General features: G+C 43.8%; 2 protein-coding genes across 3 annotated transcripts in view; one reads left to right on the forward strand and one right to left on the reverse strand.

Annotated features, from left to right (window-relative positions):
- cdc42bpb (CDC42 binding protein kinase beta (DMPK-like)) overlaps positions 1-18,213 on the forward strand; it is a 35,197-nt gene extending 16,984 nt beyond the window's left edge. The window contains exons 12-38 of one of the 2 annotated variants that reach the window (XM_008298913.1): positions 943-1,185; positions 2,245-2,355; positions 2,953-3,197; positions 3,304-3,409; positions 3,536-3,660; positions 3,746-3,851; positions 5,426-5,488; positions 7,251-7,399; positions 7,490-7,587; positions 8,667-8,746; positions 9,534-9,608; positions 9,693-9,764; positions 10,422-10,527; positions 10,731-10,867; positions 10,963-11,102; positions 11,335-11,416; positions 11,501-11,717; positions 12,030-12,092; positions 12,171-12,412; positions 12,503-12,857; positions 12,996-13,093; positions 13,183-13,267; positions 13,365-13,482; positions 13,724-13,841; positions 16,999-17,107; positions 17,212-17,273; positions 17,419-18,213. In XM_008298913.1, the coding sequence (XP_008297135.1) occupies positions 943-1,185; positions 2,245-2,355; positions 2,953-3,197; positions 3,304-3,409; positions 3,536-3,660; positions 3,746-3,851; positions 5,426-5,488; positions 7,251-7,399; positions 7,490-7,587; positions 8,667-8,746; positions 9,534-9,608; positions 9,693-9,764; positions 10,422-10,527; positions 10,731-10,867; positions 10,963-11,102; positions 11,335-11,416; positions 11,501-11,717; positions 12,030-12,092; positions 12,171-12,412; positions 12,503-12,857; positions 12,996-13,093; positions 13,183-13,267; positions 13,365-13,482; positions 13,724-13,841; positions 16,999-17,107; positions 17,212-17,273; positions 17,419-17,541 (3,528 nt within the window). In that variant the 3' untranslated portion in view covers positions 17,542-18,213. The remainder of the gene's footprint in view (positions 1-942; positions 1,186-2,244; positions 2,356-2,952; positions 3,198-3,303; positions 3,410-3,535; positions 3,661-3,745; positions 3,852-5,425; positions 5,489-7,250; positions 7,400-7,489; positions 7,588-8,666; positions 8,747-9,533; positions 9,609-9,692; positions 9,765-10,421; positions 10,528-10,730; positions 10,868-10,962; positions 11,103-11,334; positions 11,417-11,500; positions 11,718-12,029; positions 12,093-12,170; positions 12,413-12,502; positions 12,858-12,995; positions 13,094-13,182; positions 13,268-13,364; positions 13,483-13,723; positions 13,842-16,998; positions 17,108-17,211; positions 17,274-17,418) is intronic. The other variant, XM_008298914.1, reaches the window with a different exon arrangement.
- A 5,522-nt stretch (positions 18,214-23,735) lies between these two features.
- On the reverse strand, positions 23,736-26,633 carry LOC103370011 (probable G-protein coupled receptor 132). The gene is made up of 2 exons (XM_008298911.1): positions 26,341-26,633; positions 23,736-25,243 (listed from the first exon to the last, which is right to left on the reverse strand). Exon 2 carries the CDS (start codon positions 25,201-25,203, stop codon positions 24,145-24,147), a length of 1,059 nt encoding a protein of 352 aa, XP_008297133.1. The 5' UTR covers positions 25,204-25,243; positions 26,341-26,633; the 3' UTR covers positions 23,736-24,144.
- Positions 26,634-27,095: the final 462 nt, after the last annotated feature.

Raw genomic sequence — 27,095 nt, forward strand, 5'->3', positions numbered from 1 at the left:
ACACAGTAAATACTGAACTGAAGAGCCACCTTTAAAAAAAAAAAAAATTATGTTAAACAGACAAAATCACAATGTCTGTCAGAAATATCTCAGTTAGATGTTTTCCCCGAATCGTTAAGTCCAAGTGCACACCACTACACAGTACAAACACTGACAAACACTATATACAGTACCAGGAATGAGTAACGGAAAGATTTCAGTGGTACGAATGTACTTATTAGTATTGCTTATCAATCTGGTAAAAATGAAACAAATTACGAGCAGCATTAACATTGCTTTGTTTTCTCTCTTTTCTTTTTCTCTTGAGTTTTTTTTTTTTTATTTTTTTACTGTATTTATCAGTAGTTTTAGTTTAAGAAATGTTTGGAGAACGTCTCCCACCCCTGTTAACACTAGCATGTAGTTAAAGAAAGAGAAAAAATGAAGCAACATAGTTTTCCTGCAACACCCATCTCAATAAATCTGCCCTGTTCTGAGTGCTTTGAAACTTTTAAAACAATCCAGATGATGATCTGACCAATTACAGTTTGGATTTATAAACACACTTATTGCTAAACAATCAGCTGGCTACTGGTTACCTTAAATCATTTACCCATGTTTGCATAATTTATTTAAGTCAGTGTGAAGGCTACAGATGGGTATCATTAAGATTTTAACGGTATTACTACCTTTACTATTGCTGCTGAACGATCTTATACTTTAACAGCGCTCTTATTGGTTCTTTTTGTTATTTTTTAACAACACTGCTCTGCTCATTAACTGTTAAATTGATGGCAAATTAAACAGTTACACACATTTTTGTTATAAAAAAAAAAAAAAAAAAAAGTTCTCTGCTAGAAACAGTACAGTAAATTTAGTTTATTGAGATTACAGCACACTCTTTGTGCCCACTCTATGTTAACTGATCACACACACTGACAACCCTCCTCCTCCCCTGAGCAGCAGCTGGCGGACTCTCTGGAGCGTCTGAGGAGTCAGACGAAGGAGCTGAAGGAGGCGCACTCTCAGAGGAAGCTGGCCCTGCAGGAGTTCTCTGAGCTGTCGGAGAGGATGGCCGAACTCCGCTCCTCCAAGCAACGTCTGTCACGTCAGCTCCGAGACAAAGAGGAGGAGATGGACACGCTCCTGCAGAAGATGGATGCCATGAGGCAGGAGATCCGCAAGACTGAGAAGACCCGCAAGGAGGTGATTCTCACATTTCTAACAGCGTTACGCAGCTGTACTAACAGTTGTAGTAATAGTAAACACAGCAGCAGTAGTGCTAGATAATACTTGTACCCATGTACAATTATCTTTTCTATTAAGTCTCCTTTAGACTTCATACAGTCTTCAGCACAATTTCAACTCAAGGCTGTTTTCAGGGCTCTTAGACAAACATCACAGGCCTCTTCAATTTGCTTTCCAAGAACATTTGAGTTTGTTCATTAAACCATTCTGTTAAATAAGAATATTTTGTTTCTGTGCAAAAAGAAAACCCTAGCACAAAACTGACAGCAAGATAGAAAGAGCTAGTAAGTGAGCCTCACTGAATATGCTGGAATATAAATTATTAGAAAGGAAACAAACATAATGAGAACTCAGCAGCATCCAATGACTTATTTTTGGAGTTTTTAGTTGCATGAGCCATTTGAGCTGTGTGAACTAATTGCAGAGGAGTACATGTAGAAGAAAGAGCTTTCATCCATGCGTCACAGTCTTCATCAGCAGAGAGCTTTAGTTTGCTGTTTAATGAGATCTTGAGGAGAATTAGTATTAGTCAAATTACTGTCGTCCTATAATGGGAAACAGCATTTATCTGCTGAATGTTCTTCTAATGACCACCAGAGGGCAGTAGACTCCATCAGATCAGCAGAACAACTTAATCTCCTCATTCAAGACACTTTTATGTGAAGACCAGACAACTATTCTTTAACTAGTTATTAATTTTTAACGTTTTTTATGCTTCTTTTATAGATGACAAACACAATAACTTTGTTAGTTCAGACTTAGAGTGCTAGTGGTAACAACTGCACCACGATATCGTGCAGTTTATGTCAGCATGAAAAAAATGTCTGCTATTTCCTGCTTGTTGCATTGGAAAAGGCAAATGCTCGCTTCAGTATTTTATTAACTGAGCTTCTAGTGAATCATAAAAAAGACAAAACACCATGTAAACCAGCTCTGCTGCTGGTCTGTCTCAAGGTTAAAAGAAGCAGTCTGTCAAAGTGCTCTTCACAATAAGAGATTTGTATGTGTGTCTATCAGCTGGAGGCTCAGCTGGACGAGGCAAAGGCAGAGGCGTCGAAGGAGAGGAAGCTGAGGGAGCACAGCGAGGTTTACTCCAAACAGCTGGAGACGGAGCTGCAGAGCCTAAAGGTCAGAGGTCGCACAGACTCACACTCTCCTCCTGCACTGAACTCGATAAATCAACGGAAGGATGAATAAATGAATGTGACTTTAGACGTTGTGCTGTGTGCCCCTCATATGTTCACGTAATTCATGAGAACCAAACTAAACCAAAACTGTACCAGACTGAACCAAAACTAACACTAATTGAACCGGACTGTACCAGATGCAGTGTTTCCTCCAGGATGTTTTCCAGCAGCGGGGGCAGCAGGCTCTCTGGGAGCCATAGCGACGTAAACAAATGACATTTGACTGAAGATTTTACTTGTGCAACCTATTTATTGAATGGCCAGTTGAAAATGGCTTTTTTAAGGCTGAATGTAAAAAATAAAAGAATAAAAAATAAAACAATTAAATAAATAAAAATAAAAACAATAAATAATAATACCTTGATGGGGCTGTAGAATCAGTGGCAATGTTTGCACTCAGGTTCAGAACAATGAATTTTTCTGAGTTTTTTTTATTTTTTATAAAAGAGCTCTGAGGTTCTGTTGCAGGGAAATTCTCTGAGAGGCTCAGCAGCATCCAGTGAGAAGAAGGTCATCATAGTTGTGGTTCTGGTCCCAGTCTCAGCAGGGCCGAGGAGCGGCAGCAGGAGGGGCAGAGTCTCAGCAGGAGCTGTCCCGTGTGAAGGCAGAACTTGATAAAAAGGTCCTGTTCTACGAGGAGGAGCTGCTGAGGAGGGACTCAGCCCACTCCTCTGAGATGAAGAACCTCCGCAAAGACCTGCAGGAGTCCGAGGGGGCGCAGCTCGCTGCCAACAAGGAGCTGCTGCAGCTCCGAGACAAGCTGGACAAGGCCAAGAAGGACAGGTGAGTTCTGAACCAGGTTTACAAGCAGGCAAAGGTCAGTCTTTAACCAGTTTTACATACAGGCACAGGAGAGTCCTGAACCAGGTGTTTGTGTGCCCCCATGCAGGCAGACAGAGATGGATGAATCTGTTGCTGCTCTGAAGGAGAAACATGAAAGAGAGAAAAACCTGCTGACAGAAGAAAACCGCAAACTGACAGCAGAGACAGACAGGGTGACTAAATACTGCAGTAATACTACTGCTGTAGTACTGTTAGTGCATCTGTCATTTGTAGTACTGCTACAGTACTCTTACTACTGTGTAATACTGTCTTGTTCTGGTTGTCCCTGTCCTCTCCAGTTGTGCACGTTTGTGGACAACCTGACAGCTCAGAATCGGCAGCTGGAGGACGACCTCCAGGATCTGTCGTCTAAGAAGGAGAGCGTGGCTCACTGGGAGGCTCAGATCGCAGAGATCATCCAGTGGTGAGTCACCCATCAGACCAGTGGCTCAGTGCTCGGCCACCTCGAGCTGCTATGCGTTTAACGCTGCTGTGCCTGCTGTGTTCAGGGTCAGCGACGAGAAGGACGCTCGAGGCTACCTGCAGGCTCTGGCCACTAAGATGACGGAGGAGCTGGAAACTCTGCGAAGCTCCAGCCTGGGAACCAGACCTCTGGTACACCACACACCAAATACACACAGACACACACAGAACCAGTACAAAACCAGGTCAGGGCTCAGTATAAATACCACAGATCTTAGTGCTCCTAAACACACGCAGAAGCTCAGATCCTGGAGAGTCCTGAAGAAAGTCTTTAGTGTGCTGTATGACAGAAGTCCCAGGACCCACATGTCACATGGTTTTTGATTTCAAAACCAGGTGAGCAACTCCCAGGTGTTCTCTAACCTGGTTCGATCGTTAACTCATGTCCCTCCTGAGGTGAGGTAAACATTAGCCCCTCCCACTGTGTGACATTTTACAGTTTGTAATGTTCTGCCTGCTTCGGTGTGTTGCCAATAAAACAACCACCTACTTAGACAATTTTTCTAAATATTTCAAACATAACAGGTTTAAGCAGACAACAATGAACTAACACACTTATATTGTAGCTCTGCCTGTACTGTTTGTACGTCCGTATGTATTTGTGTCTGTACTGTCTGCAGGGTCTGAAAGTAACACCTGCCAAGTGCCACATATGGATATATTTTCTTTTCTGCGAGTAAATCTCAAAAGGGTGTCCACCACACCGATATACAGATGTTGGTATCAAAAATAGTTATGTAATAAATAAACTATGCTCAGAGTCTCTACCATGTTCTAGTGTCACATGCAGGTACAGTGCTTCTGTCCTCCAAAAACATAACAAGCAGCACCCAGCTTATGCTATGAGCTTTAATTTATAAAACTGCTACATCTAAGGTCAGGTCATGTAGGAGGTCGGACTATGTTGACTTGTTTGGAAAAGACCAGTTTTAACAGCTGAATGTAGCGTGTCTTAACAATTCAATACAGAAGGTGGCAAAAATATATCATAATGTCGTTTATAAAACATAACGAGAAGAGGTTATCAGTTTTTACTGTATTAGCCTAAACAAGCTGATGTTGGCCTTTGTGAGTGCTGTGTGTGGAGTATTGCTGCAACAGATGCAAATGTCACTGGTCACAAAGGGTAAGATTGTGACGATATGTTGCTAATAGAAAATAAGAAGTGAAACTCTTTGACATTTAATTCTGTGTTCTGTGCCTCAGAACCTTTCAGAGGAGTTTCAGTTGTTTCCTCCTTTCTTTCTAAATTTTCTGTGACACCATGTGCATTCAGGTTTTTAGTTTGACACAAAAAGGCAATTTATTATTCTGGCCTGTGAGAAGTGGTGAGGCCAGTGGATTGTTTTGTATAACACTCCACTTTGGCAGGTCAGTCAGAAAGTTAATTTCAGACACTGACTGTACTTCTGTCTGTACCTCTGTTTCTTCTTCTGTACTTCAGTCTCAAGTTCTGTCTGTATTTGTATCTGTGCTCTTTTCATCTACACTTTTAGTACAATGTGTTTACTCCCAGTACTTTGTACTTCTGTGTGTGCTTTCTGTAGTTGTGTCTATAGTTGTATCTGTGCTATATGTAGTTCCATCTACACTTTTAGTACTTTTTTATGTCAATACTTTGTACTTCTATGTGTCCTTTCTGTAGTTCTGTCTGTACTTGTCAGTAGTATCTGTGTGGTGATTGTTCTTTTAACTTGCCGTCTCAGCCTGAGTCAGGAGTGGCCACGCCTCCTAAGAAGCCCTGGCCTCCTATTGGTGGAGACAGGAGGGTGAGTGTGTTGGTCACCACTTCCAGCCAATCAGGACTCACTCTCTCGCTTGGTTTAAAAAACTTGCATGGCTGTTGGCTTGCATGTCTGTCATTCTTGGTAAAATCCACTAAGGATCATTGTGAATGGCTTCTGCTTCTTGACTGTCTTCAATTGGAAATCAAGGGGGTTCACATGATTTTAAGGGTTCTTCAGTTATTTCACAATGTCACTGAAAAATGTAATGTTTGCATAGTGGGTTATAAGGTACGAATCAAGGAAATTTGGAAATTGTCTTTAAAAGCGGTCTCAGGGTCAAGTCTCAGGACTCCTTTCGGATGATTTTAAGGGAGATCCACAGGCTTCAGAGAGCATTTCAGTGGTCCTCAAAGGGTTGCAGTCCTTGAAGGTAATCAAACAGGTGTTTAAAAAGAGCTAGATGTTAAAATGGATAATCCTTAAAGGACTGCAGTGCTTCTTGTAATCATGGGGTTTTAAAAGAATCACGAGGGACCTTAAGGTAGTGAAGATTGTGAAGTAAAGCAGGATATGTCCAGGGTTCCTTGAAGGGGTTTTCATCATTTTTGAAGCACAGTTGGGTATTTAAAAAATTGTTGAGGGACTTCTAGGTGTCCGTTTGTGAACTGCAGCAGTCTTGATTGGAGTCAAGGCGTCAGAGCAGTGAATTCCCTTATTGTAGTTCTAAATGTGCTTGAGAGGTACTGGGGTCATTTAGGGGTGCCATATTTTTAAGAGACTTTAAGGGCGCCCAGTGATCATTTAGAGAAGCATTTAGAGAGTTCCAATTTTCCCTGAAGGGAGTTCTTGTGGTTCTTTAGGCAGAAGCTAGTTTATTTCTTGCTTCAATAAGAATTTGAATGATACATCAGTGATCCAAAGGTCTAAGAGGACATATTCTTGTAGACTGATCATGTGACTGTGAAGCATGGATGTCCCAAACCTCATCCTAATGTTAGGACTGGGGCTGATAAATAAACTTTTTTGAAACTGATATTTAACAAATCCATGCCCAATTTTTCTTGTCACGCCTGTTATCATCTTAGTATGTAAGTCACATCTGCAAAACTCTCAATAAGATGTGCTATTAAGGTGTGACATCCCTGTGGCTGGCCTGATGTTTCAAGTCTCTTACAGCGCCCCTTTATGAGCTGAACTCTCAATGTCCTCTGCTTACCCACACAGAAGTGCCCACCTCCTCTGGTCACTATAGTGTTAAAAAATTGATTTGGACATTCCTACCTAAATGAGATCCAGTAGTCTTTTAAGGTGTACTCATGATCCTTGAGATCAAAGGTTTTTCATTCCAGTGGCCTTTAAGTGTGTTCCAGGATTCTTGAAAGATCCCAATAGCCTTGATGTCACTCTTGGGATTTGAAGAATGTATTTAGGGGTTCTTTAGGTTACAGGTGTACCTGGTAATCCTTGAGGGATTTCAAAGGGTCCTTGAAAGCACCCAGGGTTTCTCATAGGGTCTTCGCTGAGCAGTGCACTGATATCAGGTTTTCCAGAAGCCAGGAAGTGCTGGTGTCATAATCTGTCGTGTAATTATGTCAACCAGCAGCAACACCAATGAAATTATCTAACAAGAAATCACATCATGCGATTTTATGCTCACGGGCTGCTGCAATTGGCTTTATGCTACATCTGCTACTGTCTGTCAGGGGACACATGGTGGTGGAAGGGCATTGATGTAGAGGGCTGCATTGAAGAAGGAACTGCGTGAGGTTGTCCATCACTCACTTCTCTCCTCCTACCCCTGTAGGACCCCCTGTGGAAGGTGCGTCGCAGTCAGAAGGTAGACATGTCTGCTCGTCTGGAGCTCCAGTCAGCTCTGGATGCTGAGATCAGAGCCAAACAGTTGGTTCAGGAGGAGCTGCGCAAAGTCAAGGCTGCCAACATCAACCTGGAGAGGTCAGAAGTCACACAGAGGCAGACTGTCTCCTCACCTGTCCTTACCTGTCTGTTCCTTTGTCTCACCTGTCTTTGTCCATCTGTCTGCAGTAAGCTGAAGGAGTCAGAGGAGAGGGGCAGGGACATGGGAGAGCAGATGGAGAATCTGAAAAAGGAGATGGAGGAGAGCCGTTCGCGTTCCGACAAAGGTGAGGCAACCTGTTAACTCCTCCTACTTCATACAAGCTCTTCCTACAGGCTTGGTCTCATCACTGCAGGGTTTTTACAAACGTGTTTGGTCCAGATGGTTCCAAAAAAACAAATCCACACAATTATGTAGAGGCTTCAAGCTTGAGAACAGTTTCATGCGTCGTTGCGGTCTTGAGGCAATGCCACACAATTGTGAGCTTAGTCCTTTTGTTTTTGGCTGATTCTAAAGAGAAGATCTGTGAACGCCTTCAGACCTTCATTCAGACGGTTCTATTAGAAGGAAGAAAAGCAATCCGTTGATGTAGGTTTAAGTTACTTGTTGGCGTTTATCGAGTGCAATGATACCGGTCAGGTATTTTAGCAGGAGTCACGTTTAGGTCTTTGAGAGACATTTAGGACTTCTGTAGGTTGTTCTACGGTAGTTCCAGAGATCCTAGAGACATCACTGGGGTTTTTGAAGATAATCACTTGGGGTATTCAAAGGGAACCAGATTTTGCAATGGACTTAAAGGGCAGTCGAGTGGTTCTGGAGGGTGTTCCAGGGATCTTTAGGACATTTGAACTGTCCAAAGAAGATTGCAGTAAACAGGACTTGAGGGGTCTTTAAGATTGATAAGATTATGGAGTATTATAGGGGTACTGTAGGGGCCTGATAGTCGTTAAGAATTGTTAGAATTCATGTATAAGAATTGCAAATAATTGTTGTGAGTATTCCGTGGGTCCTTAAAGAGTGGCAGAACTCTTGATGGCAGGCGTGGGGGTCCTAGCCATGACTTGAGGGGAATTTGATGTTTTTTAAGTATCCCAGTAGTTCTTGAAGGGGTTCTTGTTGTTCTTTTGGCTGAAGTTAGTGTTTGAGTTGCACCAAATTCGAATGACTCTGAGTGGTAAGTCAGAGTGATCCAGAGTTTGAAGGGGAATTTAGCTGTCCTGTGGTTGTCTGTCAGGGATTGCACTGATCGTGTAAATCAGTCATGGCATCTAAAAGGGTTTTGAGGTTTCTTTTGGTCATTCCAGACACAAGTGCCATGAGCCTAATCACCAGCATGTATGTAACCTTTAGTGTGTCTCTTTGCAGGATTTAAGCTTCCAGACTTCCAGGACCCCATCTTTGAGTATTTCAACACATCTCCTCTTGCTCCGGACCTCACCTTCAGAGTGAGTCACCTTTCCTTCTCCCCATTCAGACCAATCACAGTTAGGAATCCAAACAAAGCAGGTCACATGCTGATGATGTCACTCAGGTGTAGCGTTGAGTGTCTGAAGTTGTTGTTGCTTGTTTCTCTTTGTAATATTGAGGCGTCAGTTTGTTCCGCCTCTTCGCTGCTTGCAATCTGGGAAGAAGTAAGTTTCACCCACCAAGTTACAGTCCTCAGCGTACCTGTTCTTTTACGCTAAAATGGCAGCTAGCCGCCAATCTAACCACTGTTGTAGCTGCTAGTTTCGTACTAATGAAGTAGCGTAAAAAGTTTGTTAGCAACCACCCACATGGTTGGACTCTGCCCATATAATTGAACACTACCCAAACCACTAGAATCGATCCACACATGGGCTCCTCTAGCTGCAGTCCCTTCTGTCATAGATGTACATTTGTGAACATCAAACCAGATTTTTCAGTCAGCTGTCTCAACATGTAGAATTACTACAATAGTACTACATTAGTCCTGTATTAGTACTAACCAGGACATGTCATACGTTTATGAGGAGCCACATGGGCTAAACCATTAATGTGTGCTTAATACTTGTCATTCCATGTTCAAGATGTCACACACTTTTCATAGTATGTGAAAACAAACTGTTGTAGTTGTCACGTGAAACTGGATGAAATCTGAAATCAAATTCCAGCTTGATCCAATCTGATCTTATTGGTTCAAACATCTGTGAGGTTTCTCTGCCATGGATTTGACGTCAATGTTGCTTTAAATGTTTTTTCTCTTACCTGCAGACCACAGACATAGACTCCACCCCCCTGAAATCAGAGACCACGCCCCCCTCGCCCTCCACCACCTCAGAACACGAGGTCGGTCACAGGTTGTCTGTTTTTGCTCATGTATGTTACAGGTTGTATGTTACTTGACTGAACCGGTCCTGTTTGTGTCCACAGGAAGTTAAAGCAGCGTCAGTCCCAGCTAGCCCATCCCCCACCTACCAGAGTTCAGCGTTCACCACACCAAAGGTAAGCCACCATTTTCCCAGGTGTGATGTCACCTGAGGGGAGATGAGAAATTACCTGATTCAGACATTTATTATGTTACGTAGCTGCCATGAGTGGAGTTTTACGTCTCTGAATCTTCTCCTCTCAGTGTTCAGTGTTTTCATTCATCAGGGTCTCTGCATTTATTGAAAAATTTTCAATACAACCGTACCCTCAAGAAAGCCTTGGAATGTTTTAAGGTCTTTGCGAAGGTCTGAATATTCCTTTTGGCTGCTGTAGAAATGTTCGTGACATGTGTCGGCGTGTGAGTGCAGGCGGATGTTGAATATCTGTAAGCTAGTAGTGAATCGAGCTGCTTGAGGCTGCTCGGTCTATTTTTGTGGAACTTTTAATGCTGTTGCTGCTGCTGCTTTTCTGCTCTAATTATGAATAATGGAGCAAAAACATAAACATTATATACATGCTGACATTTTCAAGTACATATACGCAAGTGTCAGTCTTATTGTTCCTACTGGTTCACTTATTGCTATGACAGCGACTAGTGTTACATTTTAATAGGCGTTGCTGTTGAAAGATTTTATACATGCTAAAATGTAAGGTGGTGAACACTGATAAAGCATCTATCTACTGCAGAAACTCCGTTAGATAAAGTTCCATTCATGTGTTGTGTGATTTCAGCCCAAAGCTCACCAGCTGAGCATTAAGACGTTCTCCAGTCCAACTCAGTGCACACACTGCACTTCTCTGATGGTGGGGCTCATCCGGCAAGGATACGCCTGTGAAGGTAAATTTCAGGTTTGATGTGACAAAAGAAACAATAGAACAGCAGAGGAAGGGGTCCACAAACTTTGTAAAGTTTTACTAAATAAAACCGTAGCAGTGGTTGAACAGCCCCAAATGGATGCTCATTGATTTTTAATACTCCAGTTACAGTTGAGTCACGTGTAAAGCGTTTCTTAGTCTAACTCTCTTTGTGTCCGTCTTCAGTGTGCTCCTTCATCTGTCACGTTTCCTGTAAAGACCACGCCCCCCTGGTCTGCCCAATCCCAGCAGAACAGGCCAAGAGGCCACAGGGCATCGACGTCCAGAGAGGTATCGGGACTGCTTACAAGGGCTACGTCAGGGTAAGATCGCTGGCAGAATGCTGAGGCACTAGTGACGCAGTAGTTTTATAGTAGTTCCACAGCAACAAACTCATGTCTTGTTTGCTCTCTGTTAGATCCCAAAGCCCAGCGGGGTGAAGAAGGGCTGGCAGCGAGCATTTGCTGTGGTGTCTGACTGTAAACTGTTCCTCTATGACATCCCAGAGGGAAAGTCCACCCAGCCGGGGGTGGTGGCCAGTCTGGTCCTCGACCTCAGGTATAAAGTCTGCCGCTGTGTCAAGGAAGGTAGAGGCATTTGGGTATTTATGCAAAAATTCTGGGATCTTCAGGTTCTCAGAAGGTTTGGATAGTTCAGAGAAGATTCAGTTAGTTTTGTGAAGGTTGAGGATCTTTTCAGAGGGTTTTTCTCAAGTAGTAGGATTTGTTGTTCCTAATATTATTTTTGCTTTGGTATGAGGAACATAATCTCATGTGTGTTTCTGTTTCAGAGACGAGGATTTGTCAGTCAGCTCTGTCTTAGCGTCAGATGTGATCCATGCCACCAGGAAGGACGTCCCCTGCATCTTTAGGGTAGGAGACCCCATCCCCTCTGAAGCCTTGCTGTCTGAGCTCTGACCTGGGCTCTGTTCTGACTGTTGTTGTTGTTGTGTTCAGGTAACGTCGTCGCAGCTGATCTCACAGCTGTCCTCTGTGTCTCTGCTGGTCTTGGCGGAGAGTGAAGTAGAGAAGAGGAAGTGGGTCAGAATCCTGGAGGGTCTGCAGAGCATCCTGACCAAGAACCTGCTGAAGAGCCAGCAGGTCCACGTTCTGCACGAGGCTTACGATGCCTCACTACCCATCATCAAGACCACGCTGTCTGCCGCAGTGCTCGGTCAGTTCTCTGGCAATGTTTTGGTAGTTGTAGATTGGTTTCGGACAGGTCTGAGGGTTTTTGGAGATTTCAGAAGGTTGTTCTGGTGTGCTTTGAGAAATAGATTTCGGACAAGTGAGTGATGGTCTGAGAGAGTTTGTTCTGGTGGAATGTTTCAGGAAGTCTATAGAAGGTTTTTATCCTGTATTGAGCTGTAATTTTTGTAGATGTTTAGTCTTGTGAATACTTGGTTGATTTATGTTGCTTTCGTATTTTTTATTGATTATTTTAGGATTTTGTAGAAATCTGTGTGAACATTTTGCGTCTCTGCAGATCGGGAGAGGATCGCCCTGGGAACAGAAGATGGGCTGTTTGTGGTCGAAGTCACTAGAGATGGTAAGACAAATAAACAAATTGTTATAGACATCGTCAGACAGACAGTCAGTAATAACTCCTCCTCTCCTCTCTCTGCAGTGATTGTGCGAGCTGCCGACAGTAAGAAAGTTTATCAAATCGATTTGATCCCGAAGGAGAAGATCATTGCTCTCCTCTGCGGTCGTAACCGTCATGTTCACCTTCACCCCTGGGGGGTGCTGGAGGGCGCCGAGTCCGCCTTCGATATTAAGCTGGCAGAAACCAAAGGCTGCCAGGCTCTGACCACAGGGGTGCTCCGACCTGGAGGCCCTGCGTGCCTACTGGCTGCTGTCAAACGTCAGGTCAGAGAACTGTCAGCTCACCTGGATCAGACATTTACTTCTGATCCTGTCTCTGTCCTAATGCCTCAGTTCTGTCCGTCTTCCCTCCAGGTTCAGTGCTATGAAATCACTCGGGCAAAGCCCCACCATAAGAAGCTGTGGGAGGTGCAGGCTCCAGGTACGGTGCAATGGTTGGGAATGGTCAGGGAGCGGCTATGTGTCGGTTACCCCTCTGGCTTCGCTCTGCTGGCTCTGCAGGGGGAGTCGTCCCCCATCAGTCTGGTGAGCCCAGCCGACCCATCGCTGGCCTTTCTGGCTCAGCAGCCGCTGGATGCCCTGCATGCCCTGGAGGTTGGCTCCAGTGAGCTGCTGCTCTGCTTCAGCCAGCTCGGCATCTACGTGGACGGACAGGGCCGCCGGTCTCGGACCCAAGAGTTGATGTGGCCCGCCACGCCGCTCGCATGCAGTACGTTAATATATTAGTCATTATAAAAGTGAGTGTAGAATGAAGAAGTGAGACAAGTGAGTACAGACAGGTGAAGGAGATTATCAGGTGAGGTTTGACAGAAACTAGCTGGTCTCTGATTTGTGCTTTTCTCTTCAGGCTCTAACTCATCTCACCTGACGGTCTACAGTGAATACGGGGTCGATGTCTTTGATATTCACACTACAGAGTGGGTCCAAACCATCTCCCTCCGCAAGGTAGCCAATCACAGCCCAGCACAGCTCAGAACCAGCCAATCACAGTTTAGGAATGGCTGACAACCTCTTGTGTGTGTCCTTGTCCTCAGATCAGACCTCTGAATGTTGAAGGGACATTAAACCTGCTGAGCTCAGAACCTCCACGTCTGATTTACTTCAGCAACACCTCATCAGGTATCACACCTGAATCCAAACACACCTGGACACCGACATGAGCCTTTACTGCTGAAACTAACACCTTTGCACCCATTTCTGACCTGTGTCTCACCAGAGGGCGACCTCACCATCCCAGAGACGTCGGACCACAGCAGGAAGCTGATGGTTCGAACTCGCAGCAAGAGGAAGTTTCTCTTCAAAGTTCCTGAAGAGGAGCGACTTCAGCAGAGGAGGTGACAAAATTCAACAGTGACTTTTAAAAAATACAGAATAAAAACTGAATAAAACAAGTGTGTCAGCAAAATAAAACACTGACTCATTACAATACATGCATGTTATTTTTGCCCTATTAATCTGTGTTGTGTTTGTTTGTTGTTTATTTATTTGCATTTGTCATGTTCATGCATCATCTGTTGGATATTTGTGTTGTGTTGGTTGTTTATTTGTATTTCCGTGCTGTTTGTTTGTTGTCAGGGAGATGCTAAGGGATCCAGAGCTGAGGTCCAAGATGATTTCTAATCCGACAAACTTCAACCACGTGGCTCACATGGGACCAGGAGACGGCATGCAGGTCCTGATGGACCTCCCTCTGGTAACTCCTCCTCCTTACTGCACCTCCTCCTGCCGGCATGTTCTCCTCCCTCACCTGCTCACCTCCCCGCCCCTCCGACAGCTCTGTTCATCACACTGACTCCTCCTCTCTTCTCTCTTCCTCCTCCCCCTGTCTCACCTCCCTCACCCCTTCTTCCTCACCCCTTCCTCCTCCTCCTCCTCCTCTTCCTCCCCACAATTATCAGGTTGGTGATGTCACCGCCCTTTCCCCCTTCCCGTCTCCCTCCCCTTCCCCTTCCTCCTCCTCCCGTCACACCCTCATCTCTCCCCCCTCCAACTTTGAGCACGTCTATCACATGACGTCGGCGTCGGCCGGCGCCTTCTTGCAGAAAGACGCCTCCTCTTCTTCCTCCCAGCAGAGCCTCCTGCAGCCTTCTTCCTCCTCCTCCTCCTCTCCCTCCACCTCCTCTCTGGGAAGGGTAGGCCAGCTTCTCTCTCTCTCTCTTCTCCTCACCCTGCGCCCCCTCCTCCCCCACACTGGCTTGCAGTATGTTCAGGTTGGAGCTGCGTTCAAGTCACAAGATAGTTCAGTTTCAGATCGTTTCACATGTCAGGGTCCCATCAGCTGCTGGTTGTTTGAGATTCTAAATATTGTAGCACTTGTTATTTTTGTAATAATTTGTATTTATTGATCCTAAAAAACTAAGTAAACTGTTTTTGGCATAAAGTTTGGGTTTCTGCCGTCCTATACTACAGAAACAAACTGGAGTCGAGTGCTGTCGACTCGCTGAGTAACAACATTCTGTCTACTCTCCTGATTATTTCCTTTCACTGAGGGATGAAACAAGACCACCCCCCTGTAAGCAGCTGGAACCAGATATGTGTCCTCTCACCACTTCTGACTGTGAGAGCTTAAAGTGATGTGGAGGGAGGAAGATCCACTTTACATAAGATTCTGGAGGTTGAGGGGCTCATGGACAAACCAGCAGGCCTGGAGACCTGTTAAGGTTGACAGTGCTGTGGTGAGGTGCCACCTCCAGACTCTGCCCATTGATCAGTGGATTCAGTAAGGAGAGCCGCACCACACCTGCAGTGACCCAGTATGTGGTTCCTAAAACGGAAGAGAGCCATCTTCCAGTCCCGTCAGTTCAATAATATCCAGCTGAACAGTATTTTCTGCCACTTTCTCAACTCATATGTGACTTGAACGCAGCAATAAGATTTTTCTTTAAGCTGAAGGAATGAGTTATCTGAAGTGTGATGATGATGAAAGATTGTTAAAAATATCTGTCACAGCATCCTGTTCCTGTCTTCAGAGTCTCATCCGCCCAACGGTTCAAAGAAGATTAAGTTCATGTAAAAGGTCTCAGCTGTTGATCAGTGAATCTACTCACTCCGCTTTAACTGTAGTCATTTGGTGTCAGATGTGGGCTGACAGTTGTGCGCTTGTTAAATGAGGAACTTTGCGTTCCTCATTTTTTAAAATAGGTTACAAGTTTCAATGTTGAGCTGCAGATATTGATTGATTCATCACTGATTAATCTGTCAGCTTTTTCTCAGTTATTCTGTCATTTGGTCAGAAGGTACAGTAATGAGACTGCAGTCGATTGTTCCGCACAACCTGCACAGATGATTTTGTTATTTTCCTGTCTGAGACTGGAGCAGAGAGCTGACAGCACGACCACCAGAGGGCGCTGCACACACACACGCTCTCTCTCTCTACTGACCATCGGCGGCCGGTGAAAGTTTTTGGGGGGCCGCGCAGACTGCTAATGACCTTTTATTTTAAATCAGAAGTTAGAATATGAGTAACATCAGGCACAACTATTTACAGGAATGCAAATGTTGTACCTTTGGAGGATATTCTAATCAGAACCTAATTTAACATTATCAAGACTGACCAGAACTAAATTTCAAAACCATTCATCAAACTTTCATCAATATTTACAGGATCTGTAAAAACTCGAAACACATAAATAATGAAAAAAACACTATTCAGGGCTCCAGACTAACTTTTTCTCTGGTAGCACCGGTACGACCAACTTTCTCATTTTGTTGCACCTCCCACCTGGTCAAAGGTAAAACATAGGACTTGCTGAACACTTTGTTATCGATAGACACTACAGTTTACTGATGCTCCCTAAACGCCCCACATAGCAGGCTGCGGTAGCGGCTGCTTGGTGGCTGTGGTGTGCTCAGACAGGTGCGTGACCAAAAATGACTTTAAAAATCTATAAAACTAGGGCGTTCTCCCTCAGATTTGTCCGAGGTTAAACCCAGTTACATATATTCTACACGCGGTCTTTTCTATGAGTGGATAAACAGTGAATGTAAGTACTTTCCATTTTAAGTGTAAATACCGTAGTACACTGAAGTTATAAAGGTTCTACTTTCCACCACTGTGGTCCACACAGCAGCTTTCTGTGCCAGTTACAGCGACACTAATACAACTTCATGATCATCGTGCTCATCAATTCACACACACTCTAAAAAAAAGGTCCAAAATGCAGTCTGGAGTCCTGCTATTTGAACAAAAATGTGGCTCTTCTCTCTTTCTGCTCAGCAAACTTCTCTATGACTTTTCACTTGAAGTCTTTCATCTCTGTGAGCAGCCTCTTCTCCATTGACAGCATGGCCAACGTATTAAGCCATAAGGCCAGTAGCTGTCATCTAGTAGAAGAGGAGGGGAAAGGCCGTGTGACGGTGACAGACAGTTTTGATGTCCAGCCACAGAAGACAAAAGCAAATGAAGACAGAATTAATTGACTTACAGCAAAAGTGGCCGGGTCCGGGACGCACCGAGCTGCACCCCGTGAGAGAGTCTGCAGCTGCCAATCAGAGCCCGGGCCAAGGTCACATGATCACAAAACATTTTTCAAGCTATATGCACACTCATTTGGCCAGCATCCCGCATCCAGGAAGTGTAGAATTAGTAAACATGCTGCGGAGGCTAATATCAAATCTGTTGATAATGCAAATACTGTTAATATGGCAAAATAATATGAACGTTATTTTTTTAAAAATTATTATTATTTTGTTATAATTAATTCAAATTTAACATTGTGTTTGAGAACTACCTTTTCTCTGGTCACTAGTAGTGGGGCGGAGCCCGTATTACCCAGCCGCCACTGCTACTGACCACTACACTGCACTGATGTTTAGATCAGTGTGTCATGCTGCCTCCTGTGTGTCTGTAGAGTGTGCTGCCCTCCTCTCAGGACGACTCCATTAAAGATAAGCCCCGCCCACTGTCCAGTATCTCCCGGCAACAGAGGAGCAAGACACACATAACCCGCACAGCTTCAGGTAAACAGACACACACACACACACACCTACACTCACAGAAAACTTTTCATGAACACACCTATTCAACATGAGGGCTCCTCGCTTATGTGTTTTTATTGGTTCAGATTTTGGAGGAGGAGCTTCATCCCGCAGCATCTGTGAACCAGACCAAGACCTGGACCGAGAGGTAACACACACGCGCACACACACACACACTTAAAAAACTGTGGACAGCAGTCCTGATGTGTGAACCTGTCAATAACCAGCACATAATATATTGATGAGCCCCTCTCTCTTTCTCTCTCTGTGTGTTGTGGATGTCTGACACCCAGCCGGACTCGGACTCCACTAAGCACTCGACCCCCTCCAACAGCTCCAATCCCAGCAGCCCCCCGAGCCCCAACTCCCCCCACCGCAGCCAGTTAACTCTAGACGGCCTGGACTCTGAGCCCTGAACTCGCCTTTGCTCACCTGAAGTCCCACCCCCTCACACCTGAGGGTGCACGGGGCCCCTGAATGAACCAATCAGGCTGCAGACTGAGAGTTGAGCTTTTACTTTGAGGATTTTATTGTAGCGGGGTGAGTCTGAGCTTCCTGCTGCTTTTATTTTGTTGGATTTTACCTGCTGGGAAGCCCCGCCCCCCTTGGTTTTAACCCCCTCCCTGCTGACAGCTGCTGTGTGTGACCTTTGACCTTTATTCTGATTGGCTCTGTGGGACCAGTCACCTCCTGTTCTTCTTCTGTATTAAATAACTTCCAGTTGAGCGTTAGCGGGCTGCTAGCCGCTGAGCTAACTGTGGCTAACTCCTGATAAATGGGAGGTCTCACTCTGATGAAAAAACACTGTAAGAATTAATTTTAAAGTTTTGTTAAAGTTGCACATCATCATTGTTGTTGTTGTTGTAGGAGAAAAATAATCTTTGATTTTGTGTCAGTGATGATCTTTCCTGTTGCCCCTCCCACCCCCGACCTGACCCCGCCCTCTGCTCAGGTGGAGACAGGCGACGTGGGGAGGGGTCACACCTGAACACTACTGCTTTGTTTCTTCCAGAATCACCAGTTAAAGAATCTTTGTAACGATAAACTGTTAGCAGCCAAAAAAACACAATAAATGAACCTGAAGCGAATCTGAGTGTCTGTGTCACAACAGGGAACACCTGCACAGGTAAACAACACTTAAACAACAGCTGCACAGGGAAATAACATTAGCACAGATGGGTGTGCTCTGAAGCGAGATTAATGGGTTAGCGAGGTATCTTGCTGGCCTTAACCTGCTAGATCACCATGGTAACTGATGCTGCACAGCCAGCCTGCTGTGGAGGAGGTTCTGTTCAGATTCACCCTACTCTCAGACTATCTGAAATCACTTTCGCATCCTCTCGGAGTGTGTTCTAACATCCATACTACCATACCATATATGTCTGTGAAGATCCTCAGTCATCCAGGTCATGGTTGTTCTGCTAGTTTAATCGTAGCAACTGGACTTGATTGAGTTCCTTGAAGACGTTTCACTTCTCATCCAAGAGGCTTCATCAGTTCTGACTGACCAGTTGGGAGTTCCACATACTTATATCCTAAAGGAGCCATTAACAACTGTGTTTCGGTTTCAATTAGGGGTTTGTTGTGCCTCCCCCTCGTTATGTGGGTCTTTAGTGCTCCCCCTGACACAGTGGGGTTCGCTAGGGTCTGTTGTGGCTCGGTGTGAAGGTGGTTTCATCTTCCCAATTCAGTCCTAAGATCTCTCCCCAGGAAGATGTAACCACATTCACACCTAGCCACAACAGACCCTAACAAACCCATTTGTTGTGGCAGTGGGAGCACTAACAACTCACATAACGAGAGGGAGGGCAACAAACCCCCAAATGAAACCGAAACACAGTTGTTAATGGCTCCTTTAGGATATAAGTAACTGGAACTCCCAACTAGTCAGTCAGAACTGATGAAGCCTCTTGGATGAGAGGTGAAACATCTTCAAGGAACTCAAGCAAGTCCAGTTGCTACGATGAATCTACCAGAACATACCACATCGTACGCCAGATGGAGATTTAGTATGTCCCAATGCAGAGTATGTCAAATGTAGTAAATCAACAATACCTACTGTCGTGTTAGATCAGGTTGGATTTTGTAATGAACCCACTATGGTTTGCTGGCTACTCTGACTCACAATCCTCTGCACAGTTACATCACATTCGGTGTGGGAACAAGCTGAAGCTGCCGAGAACACGGTGACAAGTGACGGCTCGTTTCTCCATAAAGATTTCCACATGAACATAAAGTGAAATATCATGACAAAGTAGTGTGTCCCAATTATATGCAATCCCACACTTCACAATTCACAGATTTTATGCTACGGAGTCGACAGTTCACAGTGACAGTCATCTGAAATTGTTGGTTAGTGTTTACCACACCACATGAGATACACAAACAAAACAAGAGCAAATTCTAATTAAAAATAGATGGAAATCCCCCCCCAAAAAAGAGAAATTGTGAAATTTTTGGCATGTGGCTGTCACCCTGTACCAGACTCCATTCTGTTTTTGTCATATTTAATTCAGCTCAGTGATGATTTCAGGTCAGTTATCAATGATTAATTTCACCCTCAGTTGTGTCTGGCAGGTTCATTAAAGATTTATAAGGTCCTCTCTGCTTGTTTATACACGGACCGTCGGCCAATCAGAGTGTCCGGATGAGAGCAGAGCGACAGCAGAGCCAATCAGAGCAGAGCAGGAATCAGGTCAGAGTTCCTGCTGCACTGCTTCAAAACAAAATAAATGAATCGAACTTCAAAAACATCATCCCAACACACCGTCATCTGCTCCTGAGGCTTTCAGCAACACGTCCTGGATTGTTTTTCAAACTGCAGGAACCTCATAAATGTGGTGAACTTGCAATGTTGTTTTGTAATTCATGTAAGAAGCTAATAAATCTGATAAAACATAACGGCACCCAGGGAAGAACGTCCCAAAAAATAATAGTCAATAAAATATAAAAAACTAAATTATTCTTCTTTTGGAAACTTATTAAAATATTCTGTATCCTATATACTAGTATTAATAATAACTCCATTTATTTTGATAGAAATGTTCTTTATTTTCTGACTTTAAACAGTTTTTTTTTTTTAAATCACTAAAAAGAAATTCTTCATTTACTCTCAGATTTTTCTTTGGACACGAACACAAAACTATAAAAACACAAAGTGAAATTATGCTTCAGGTGCAGCACATTTTAAATTGGTTTCACAGACTGAAACAAAAAAAAAGACCAACAGCAAAGAAGAAGAAGTCAGAGCCAAGATAGCAACAAGCGGTCAAAAGCTCCTGCAGAACAAACGAACGGTCTGCAGAACTGCACGCCTGCAGGGAGAAAGCAGGGCAACAGCAACACGCGCTGGTAAACCTTTACTGTTGTGTTCACATTCTAGTTTTTTACAGCAATTTAATAGTTTTTGCTTTACTTGAGTCCGTTTTGTATCAGTAATGAAGTTTTAACTCATTGTTTTATTGTGATATGCACATTTTATTTACATGTTTGCCACTCATTGATGTAAACGTCTTGCCAGTTGTACTTTTCGCCCTCAGCTTTGACTCACAGAACAGTGCAAGTTGTTAGTGTTGTTGAACTCTTCCTCTCACCTGAAGCTGAACTTGGTTTGACTCCTATCTGATGCTGCAGGTTTCCTGCAACTTTCTATTTTTTTTTTTTTTTTCTCAAATGACTTCCTGTTGAGAACGCTGGTAACCGCGTATATGAACATTCAGGTCACTTCCTTAGAGCAGCAGTGCACAGTTTGTGTGTAGTTTAAAACGGCTGTCAGACCAGGTGTGTGTGTGTCACCGGTAAACGGAGGAACAACCAATCCCTCAATAACTCCTTATGTCTGTCCAGACACGTTGTTATTCATGTCAGTGTTGTGGATCACTGTGAGTCAGCTGCCATCTCAAAAACAAGCTGAGTTGCCATCAGTATTTCTAATGATTGATGTAATGTTCATCGGTTAGGTGTAATCACAGGTGTGTCTCTGCCAGTAAACTGTGGGAGAATTTCCTATTTATTTATGTGACAACGGCCGCAAGTCCACCACCAGCTAGAGGTGAGTGTAAAGGTCCCAGATAGTGAAAGATTCATGTTTATTGTTTTGTATGTCCCAAAAACTTGATATAATAATCATACAATACAATGATGAATACAATACAACTAAAATTGGGTGTTAATAAAAAGCTGTTAAGATATGACGATACGGTCGTGACTCAATAATCCGACTCTAAACGTAAAACCTTCTTTTATGTCGGATAGCAAGGCTGTCGGATTGTCAAGACGGAGGTCCAGATACAAGAAGGGCTTGATGCTTGAAGGATCATTTGTTGTTAATAGTCATTGTTTATAGTTGGTATAATAAACTATCTACGTATATGATGCTGTTATGGTGTCATAAAATGTCACATTGCTTAATACTTCAAAGCACCAAACCTTCCTGTGTTCCACACATGAAGAGTTGTTCACGAACAAACTGATGCAAACCGACTTCATTAGTTGGCAAACTCACTCAATGAGCGTTACTATCGTGTTTTTAGAACGCTACGCATCGCTGGATTTCACGCCTAATTGATCGGTGTGCTTGTGACATCAAAGATAAGTAAATCTGTTCGAGTCAGAATCCAAGGCTGTCGGTATGTTAAGGCTGTTTTTCATGGGTTCCGTTTGTTTTTCCTCAAAACCTGTCGGATTTTGGGATTGTTATGTGTCAGATTATCGATTCACGACTGTACTTATTTCTATCATTCCTCAAGCCCCCATCAACTGATGGCCTCCCAGCTTTACAAGCCAGTCAGAATTGTATTCAGTTTCTATGTAGAATCAGAGCAACCAATAGTTGTTGAGCTAAAAGTAATTGGTATAATCCTCCCGCTCCTTCTCTGTTTGTCTCTCTCCTTCCTACACTCACATATTCTGCATTTTAGTACAGCTGAATTCCCAGTGAAGTTGTTCTCATTTGGATATTTTTCAGCTTCTGTTGTCAGACCACTGAATGAATGTGAAGTAGAGACTGAAGCACGTAGAAAAATCTGAGAATAAATGAGGAATAAATTTTTTTTGTGATCTCAAAAAGCTGTTTAAAGTCAGAAAATAAAGAATATTTCTACCAAAAGAAAGGATTTATTATTATTAATACTTGTATATAGGACACAGAATATTTTTTAATAAGTTTCCAAAAGAAAAATAATTTAGTTATTTATATTTTATTGATCTATTTTTCAGGACGTTCTTCCCTGGGTGATGTTGTGTTTTATCAGATTTATTAGCGTCTTACACGAGTTACTAAACAACATTGCAGGTTCACCACATTTATGAGGTCCCTTGAAAAACAATCCAGGATGTGTTGCTGATAAATGCGAACCAACAGTCACTTCAAAGCCATTTTCATGCTGCAGCTCTGCACCGCTAAAATATTGCAGCTGTGCTTTGAATTCAGTGGTGTTTCCATGTGAAAGTGAAAAGTTAGAGGTGATAGAAAGTCTGGATCTCACGCTCATTTGCTTAATGTCAGCTGCTCTGTGAAGTAAATCACAGTCAGACTCTTCTGCCGGAAGGGATTGTGGACAACGACATCTAAACTGCACCTAAAGCTCCAGACGCTGAAGCAGCCTGTTTAGGACAGATGTTCTGCAGTAACGGTGAAATGAATCATCTTTACAGTATTTTGAGCTGAGAACTGAACAATACATTCTGGGGACGTGTGTGACTTTGATTTATTTGCTGAAAAAGGCCACAACATGGGACCTTTATCACTGTAGTGTCTGTTACTGATAAATGTTGTCAGACACACAGGTGAGGCCTGTCTGACCTGCGTTGTCATGGTAACGGACAGCCGGATGAGTGTAAAGCCTGAATGCGACAACAGGAAACAGGTTAGCAGCTTTATTCAAAGCTTAATGATTTCAGACAGGAAGCTGCTGCAACAGCTGGATGTCGATGCAGATGTTCACAGATGATGATCAGCAGCTCGCTGTGTGTCTGTTATGAAAACCGCAGGTCTAGTGTTCGCCTACGTTCACAGAGTCAGACGTGATGCTGATCCTGAAAGTCCCCTTGAACCAGACAGAATCATCTTTGGTTTGCTGGAGTTCTTTATTCACTTTAATCAAATGCTGAAGCTCATTTTGAAGTCGTAAAATCTTTTCGTGTTTATTGCTGTTTGCCCTTTTGCCATTTTGAATAAAATCTGCTGCAAGAAAAACATTTTAAAGGCTGTAAAACTGAGTTTATTTTTGCTGATATTTTCTGCCAGTTTTACTGAGAAAATGTTTGCTTTCATCCAGATAGTCTGAAAGGTCTGTAGGTACTCTTCTTTAGCAACTCATAGACTGAGTTTTCCTTTTAAACAGTGCTTGTTTGCGTCAGACAGGAGCCGCTGATGTCTCACAAGTTGAAGATTTTATCTGAATTCTCTCTTTGAAATGACAACATTTAAATGTCCATCCATCCATTATCTACACACCGTTTAATCCTCACTAGGGTCACGGCGGGCTGGAGCCCACACATTGAAATATTCACTGTGAAATGTAAACGCATTGTGACCAAGCAAAACAAACTTCATGTGAAACCTTCCTCTTCCTTTTTACTGTTCTGATGATAAACGTCACACATTTTCTGCTTTTTGTAATCATTTTAATCATCAATGGAATTAAACTATTAACTAGAAGAAGTCTACAACAACAACAACAACAACAACAACAACAACAACAACAACAACAAGCATCACAGTGATTTCAGGTAAAAACAGCAATAAAAAATTCATTTAAGTTCCTTTGACTGTTTCGGACTCAGTTTGTCCTGGTACATGTTCATACATGCGTCCATCACTTTGGCCCATGAACAGACTTCTCACCATCTTCTGGTTCTGCTCTCAGTCCTGCTCCTCAGAGGTGACCCCACTAGACTCCATGATGTTTGCTGCAGCAGAGTCCAGCAGTATGTTCTGGATGACCCTGCAGTGCTGGTCGTACTTAAGACGCCGGCCTGCGGACAGTGTTTTGTTGGGTCCTGTGGAGGCCGGTCCATCAGGACCCTGGTGGTGTTCCTGCTGTCTGTCTCTCGGTCTCGGTCCCAATGTGCAGCTCTAAGGAGTTGTTGGAAGGCTGGATCTTGTTCTGGCTGCTGTTGGATCGCGGTCGGAGCATCGCTCGGCCGCAGAACTGTGCAAGTCCTCGGCTCAGCTCCTTGCGTATGTTGTCACTGGACAGGACGTAGAGGATTGGGTTGATGGCGCTGTTGATGGTGGACAGGCCGAGGGAGATGGTGTAGGGGGTGTACATGGTCGTCTCGAACAGACAGGTGCCGTCCTCCAGGTGGGGGAAATGGAAGATGATGGCTCGGATCAGGAGGATCACGTGGTATGGGGCGAAGCAGACCAGGAACAGGACCACCACAGCCACCGCCAGCTGCCGGACGCGCTGCTTCTGCTCCTCCCTCAGCCCCGTGCTGCGCTGTACGTTGACCAGGATGCCGCGGTTTGTCACCACAAGCAGCAGCAGCGGGATCAGAAAACCGATGATGAAGCGGGCGTAGCTAAAGCCAGTCACCGTGGCGCTACTCTGACTTGGCTCAAAGCAGCGCCGTGATCCCTCGGTGGCGTTGCCCTCCTTCATGGTAAAGACAGGGATGTGACCGAGGGCCACCACCAGGACGATGGTGAGGGTGATGAGGATAGCGTGGCGTCCCCGCCGCAGGCCGCGGGACTCCACGCTGTAGACGACGGCAATGTAGCGGTCACAGGAGATGCAGCAGAGCAGGAAGATGCTGATGTACATGTTGTTGAAGAAAATGTAACCCGTCAGCTTGCAGGCGACTGAACTCCACCGCCAGCTGTGTCCATGGAAGACGTAGTCCGCCCACACAGGCAGCGTGCCCAGGTAGGTAAGGTCACACAGCGACAGGCCAAACAGGTAAATGCCCAACACGTTCTTCCTGCGAACCTGCAGCCAGGTGAGGAGAACCGTCAGCAGGTTGGTGGGCAGACCAACGATAAACACGGAGCTGTACAGCATCGTCAGAGGCAGGCTGCCAGCGTCGTACGGTGGCACGCAACTCTGGTTTTTCATTGAAACCGTCTCCAGCATGACGTCCACAGGGAGCCAATCAGATTCAAGGTCAGTTTATCTGAAGGGAGAGACAATAACAGAAAAACCAGCATGAAGATCTAATGGTCTGGATGATTTCATTGCAGGTTTGTTGTCTTGAAGAAGCGCCTGGCGATGAGGATGATGGGACAAAGTGGAAAGCTCCAGAAGAGCTGCCCACCTACATTTTGCAGGGTAAATGTCACTAATATCACTTTATGACTTTGCAAATGTTGCACCTCTGTTGTCATTCCGGTTACATTCTGCTGCTACTGACTTTTTCTGGTACTTTTCTGTTTTGTATTGTAATGTTTTATGTTTTAAATATATATATATATATCTATATATGTCTATATACTATATAGATATGCAAATATGTGTGTATGTGCAGTTGAAATCAGAAGTCTACATGCACTGTATAAAAAGACATATAACCTTTTATTCTCACTGTGACATTCAATCAGACTACACTTTTCCTGTGTGTGTGTGATATAAGGAGAGTTGTGTGTGTGTGTGTCTAGTTTTTGTCTCATCCAGCGGTGCTCTGTTTGGCACTACTTGTTTATATTTCTGTACATCTACTATTCATACAATTTTTAGACTTTTTCCTTGTTTTGATCTATATTTATGGCCAGTCTGTTATTTGCATCTAAGGACAGAAGCCACGTGCAATTTCTTTTTTCACTGTATCACGACAATAAAACTGGCAATGATTCTTCTGAGGTGACCAATGGTGACGACTGATAAGCAGAATTCTGATTAATATCTGAGGTTGCAAAACCTGAGCAACCTTCCTGTCAGAAACAAGATGCTAGAAAACCTCATGGCTGAAATGTCGTGTGCAGGAAACGTGGAACCCATATCTGATTACAGGAAATTCCACGGTGAGAAAATTTTGAGTTTCTTCTAAAGGTGAGACACGATCTGATACACTAAAAACATGCATAATGGTGACACAATAACACAACCTGGAAACCACTTATCTCTATGTTAGCCATGCAGGTATTTCAGAAGTGATGTGGTTTGTATGAATGTGAGAAAAAGGCGTGAAATGGTTAAATCTGACTAAACTGGAGATATGAGGCTTTCATACAGCTTTACAATTCATACAAATATAATAGAAATGTAATATTTTACCTGTATTTGACCTCTTCTTCTCCTTCTCTTTCTTCTTCTTCTTCTTCTTCTTCTTCTTCTTTTTCGTCTGAGTCACTGTAAAGTTTTCCAGAAACAAAATGAGTCAGTGAATTTTCTGAAACTTTCAGTCAGGCTGAATTACTTCAGACTCAAACACTCTTCTGAGACTCTTTCAGAGTTTTAAGACCAAGAACTGCGCTGAACCAATTTCTGCAGCTTCTAGCTTCTCCGTATCTTTTACTCATTTAATCAGGACACTGACTGATGTTCAAATTCGGACTCTTCAACCTTACTGGTGAATAAAAGAGGAAGCTGCTGGTGTGACTGGAGGTGAATGTTCCCGCTGCTTCCTGTTCACTGCCGTATTGCTAAAGAAGGGGTGAACATGCTTGTAGTCTCTTGTATTTTATTGTTCAGTCTTTTGAATGCTTCATAAATTTGAAGGTGGAAAATAAAAGCTGTAAGAATTGGAGCACTATCTCGACTAGATAGCCTCCCACCTTTACAGATCAGGCAGTTTTTGTTTTTTTTTAGTTTCTACATAGAAACTAAATAACCAACAGTCATCTGGCTTTGTACAATCCTCCCCCTCGCTGCAGGCTGCTTCATGGTGAGACATTCAGAAAGATCCACCAGGTTTTTCCAGAGCTTCATCTGTTAACTCTAAAATGTCTCAGCTACGTGCAACTGTTCTGCTGTCGGTTCTACAAGAGTGAACACAAGAGTCCTCATGCACTCCCAGCACCTGAGGAATT

This window comes from Stegastes partitus, unplaced genomic scaffold (assembly GCF_000690725.1).
Source record: "Stegastes partitus isolate 25-593 unplaced genomic scaffold, Stegastes_partitus-1.0.2 Scaffold1359, whole genome shotgun sequence".
NCBI lineage: Eukaryota > Metazoa > Chordata > Actinopteri > Pomacentridae > Stegastes > Stegastes partitus.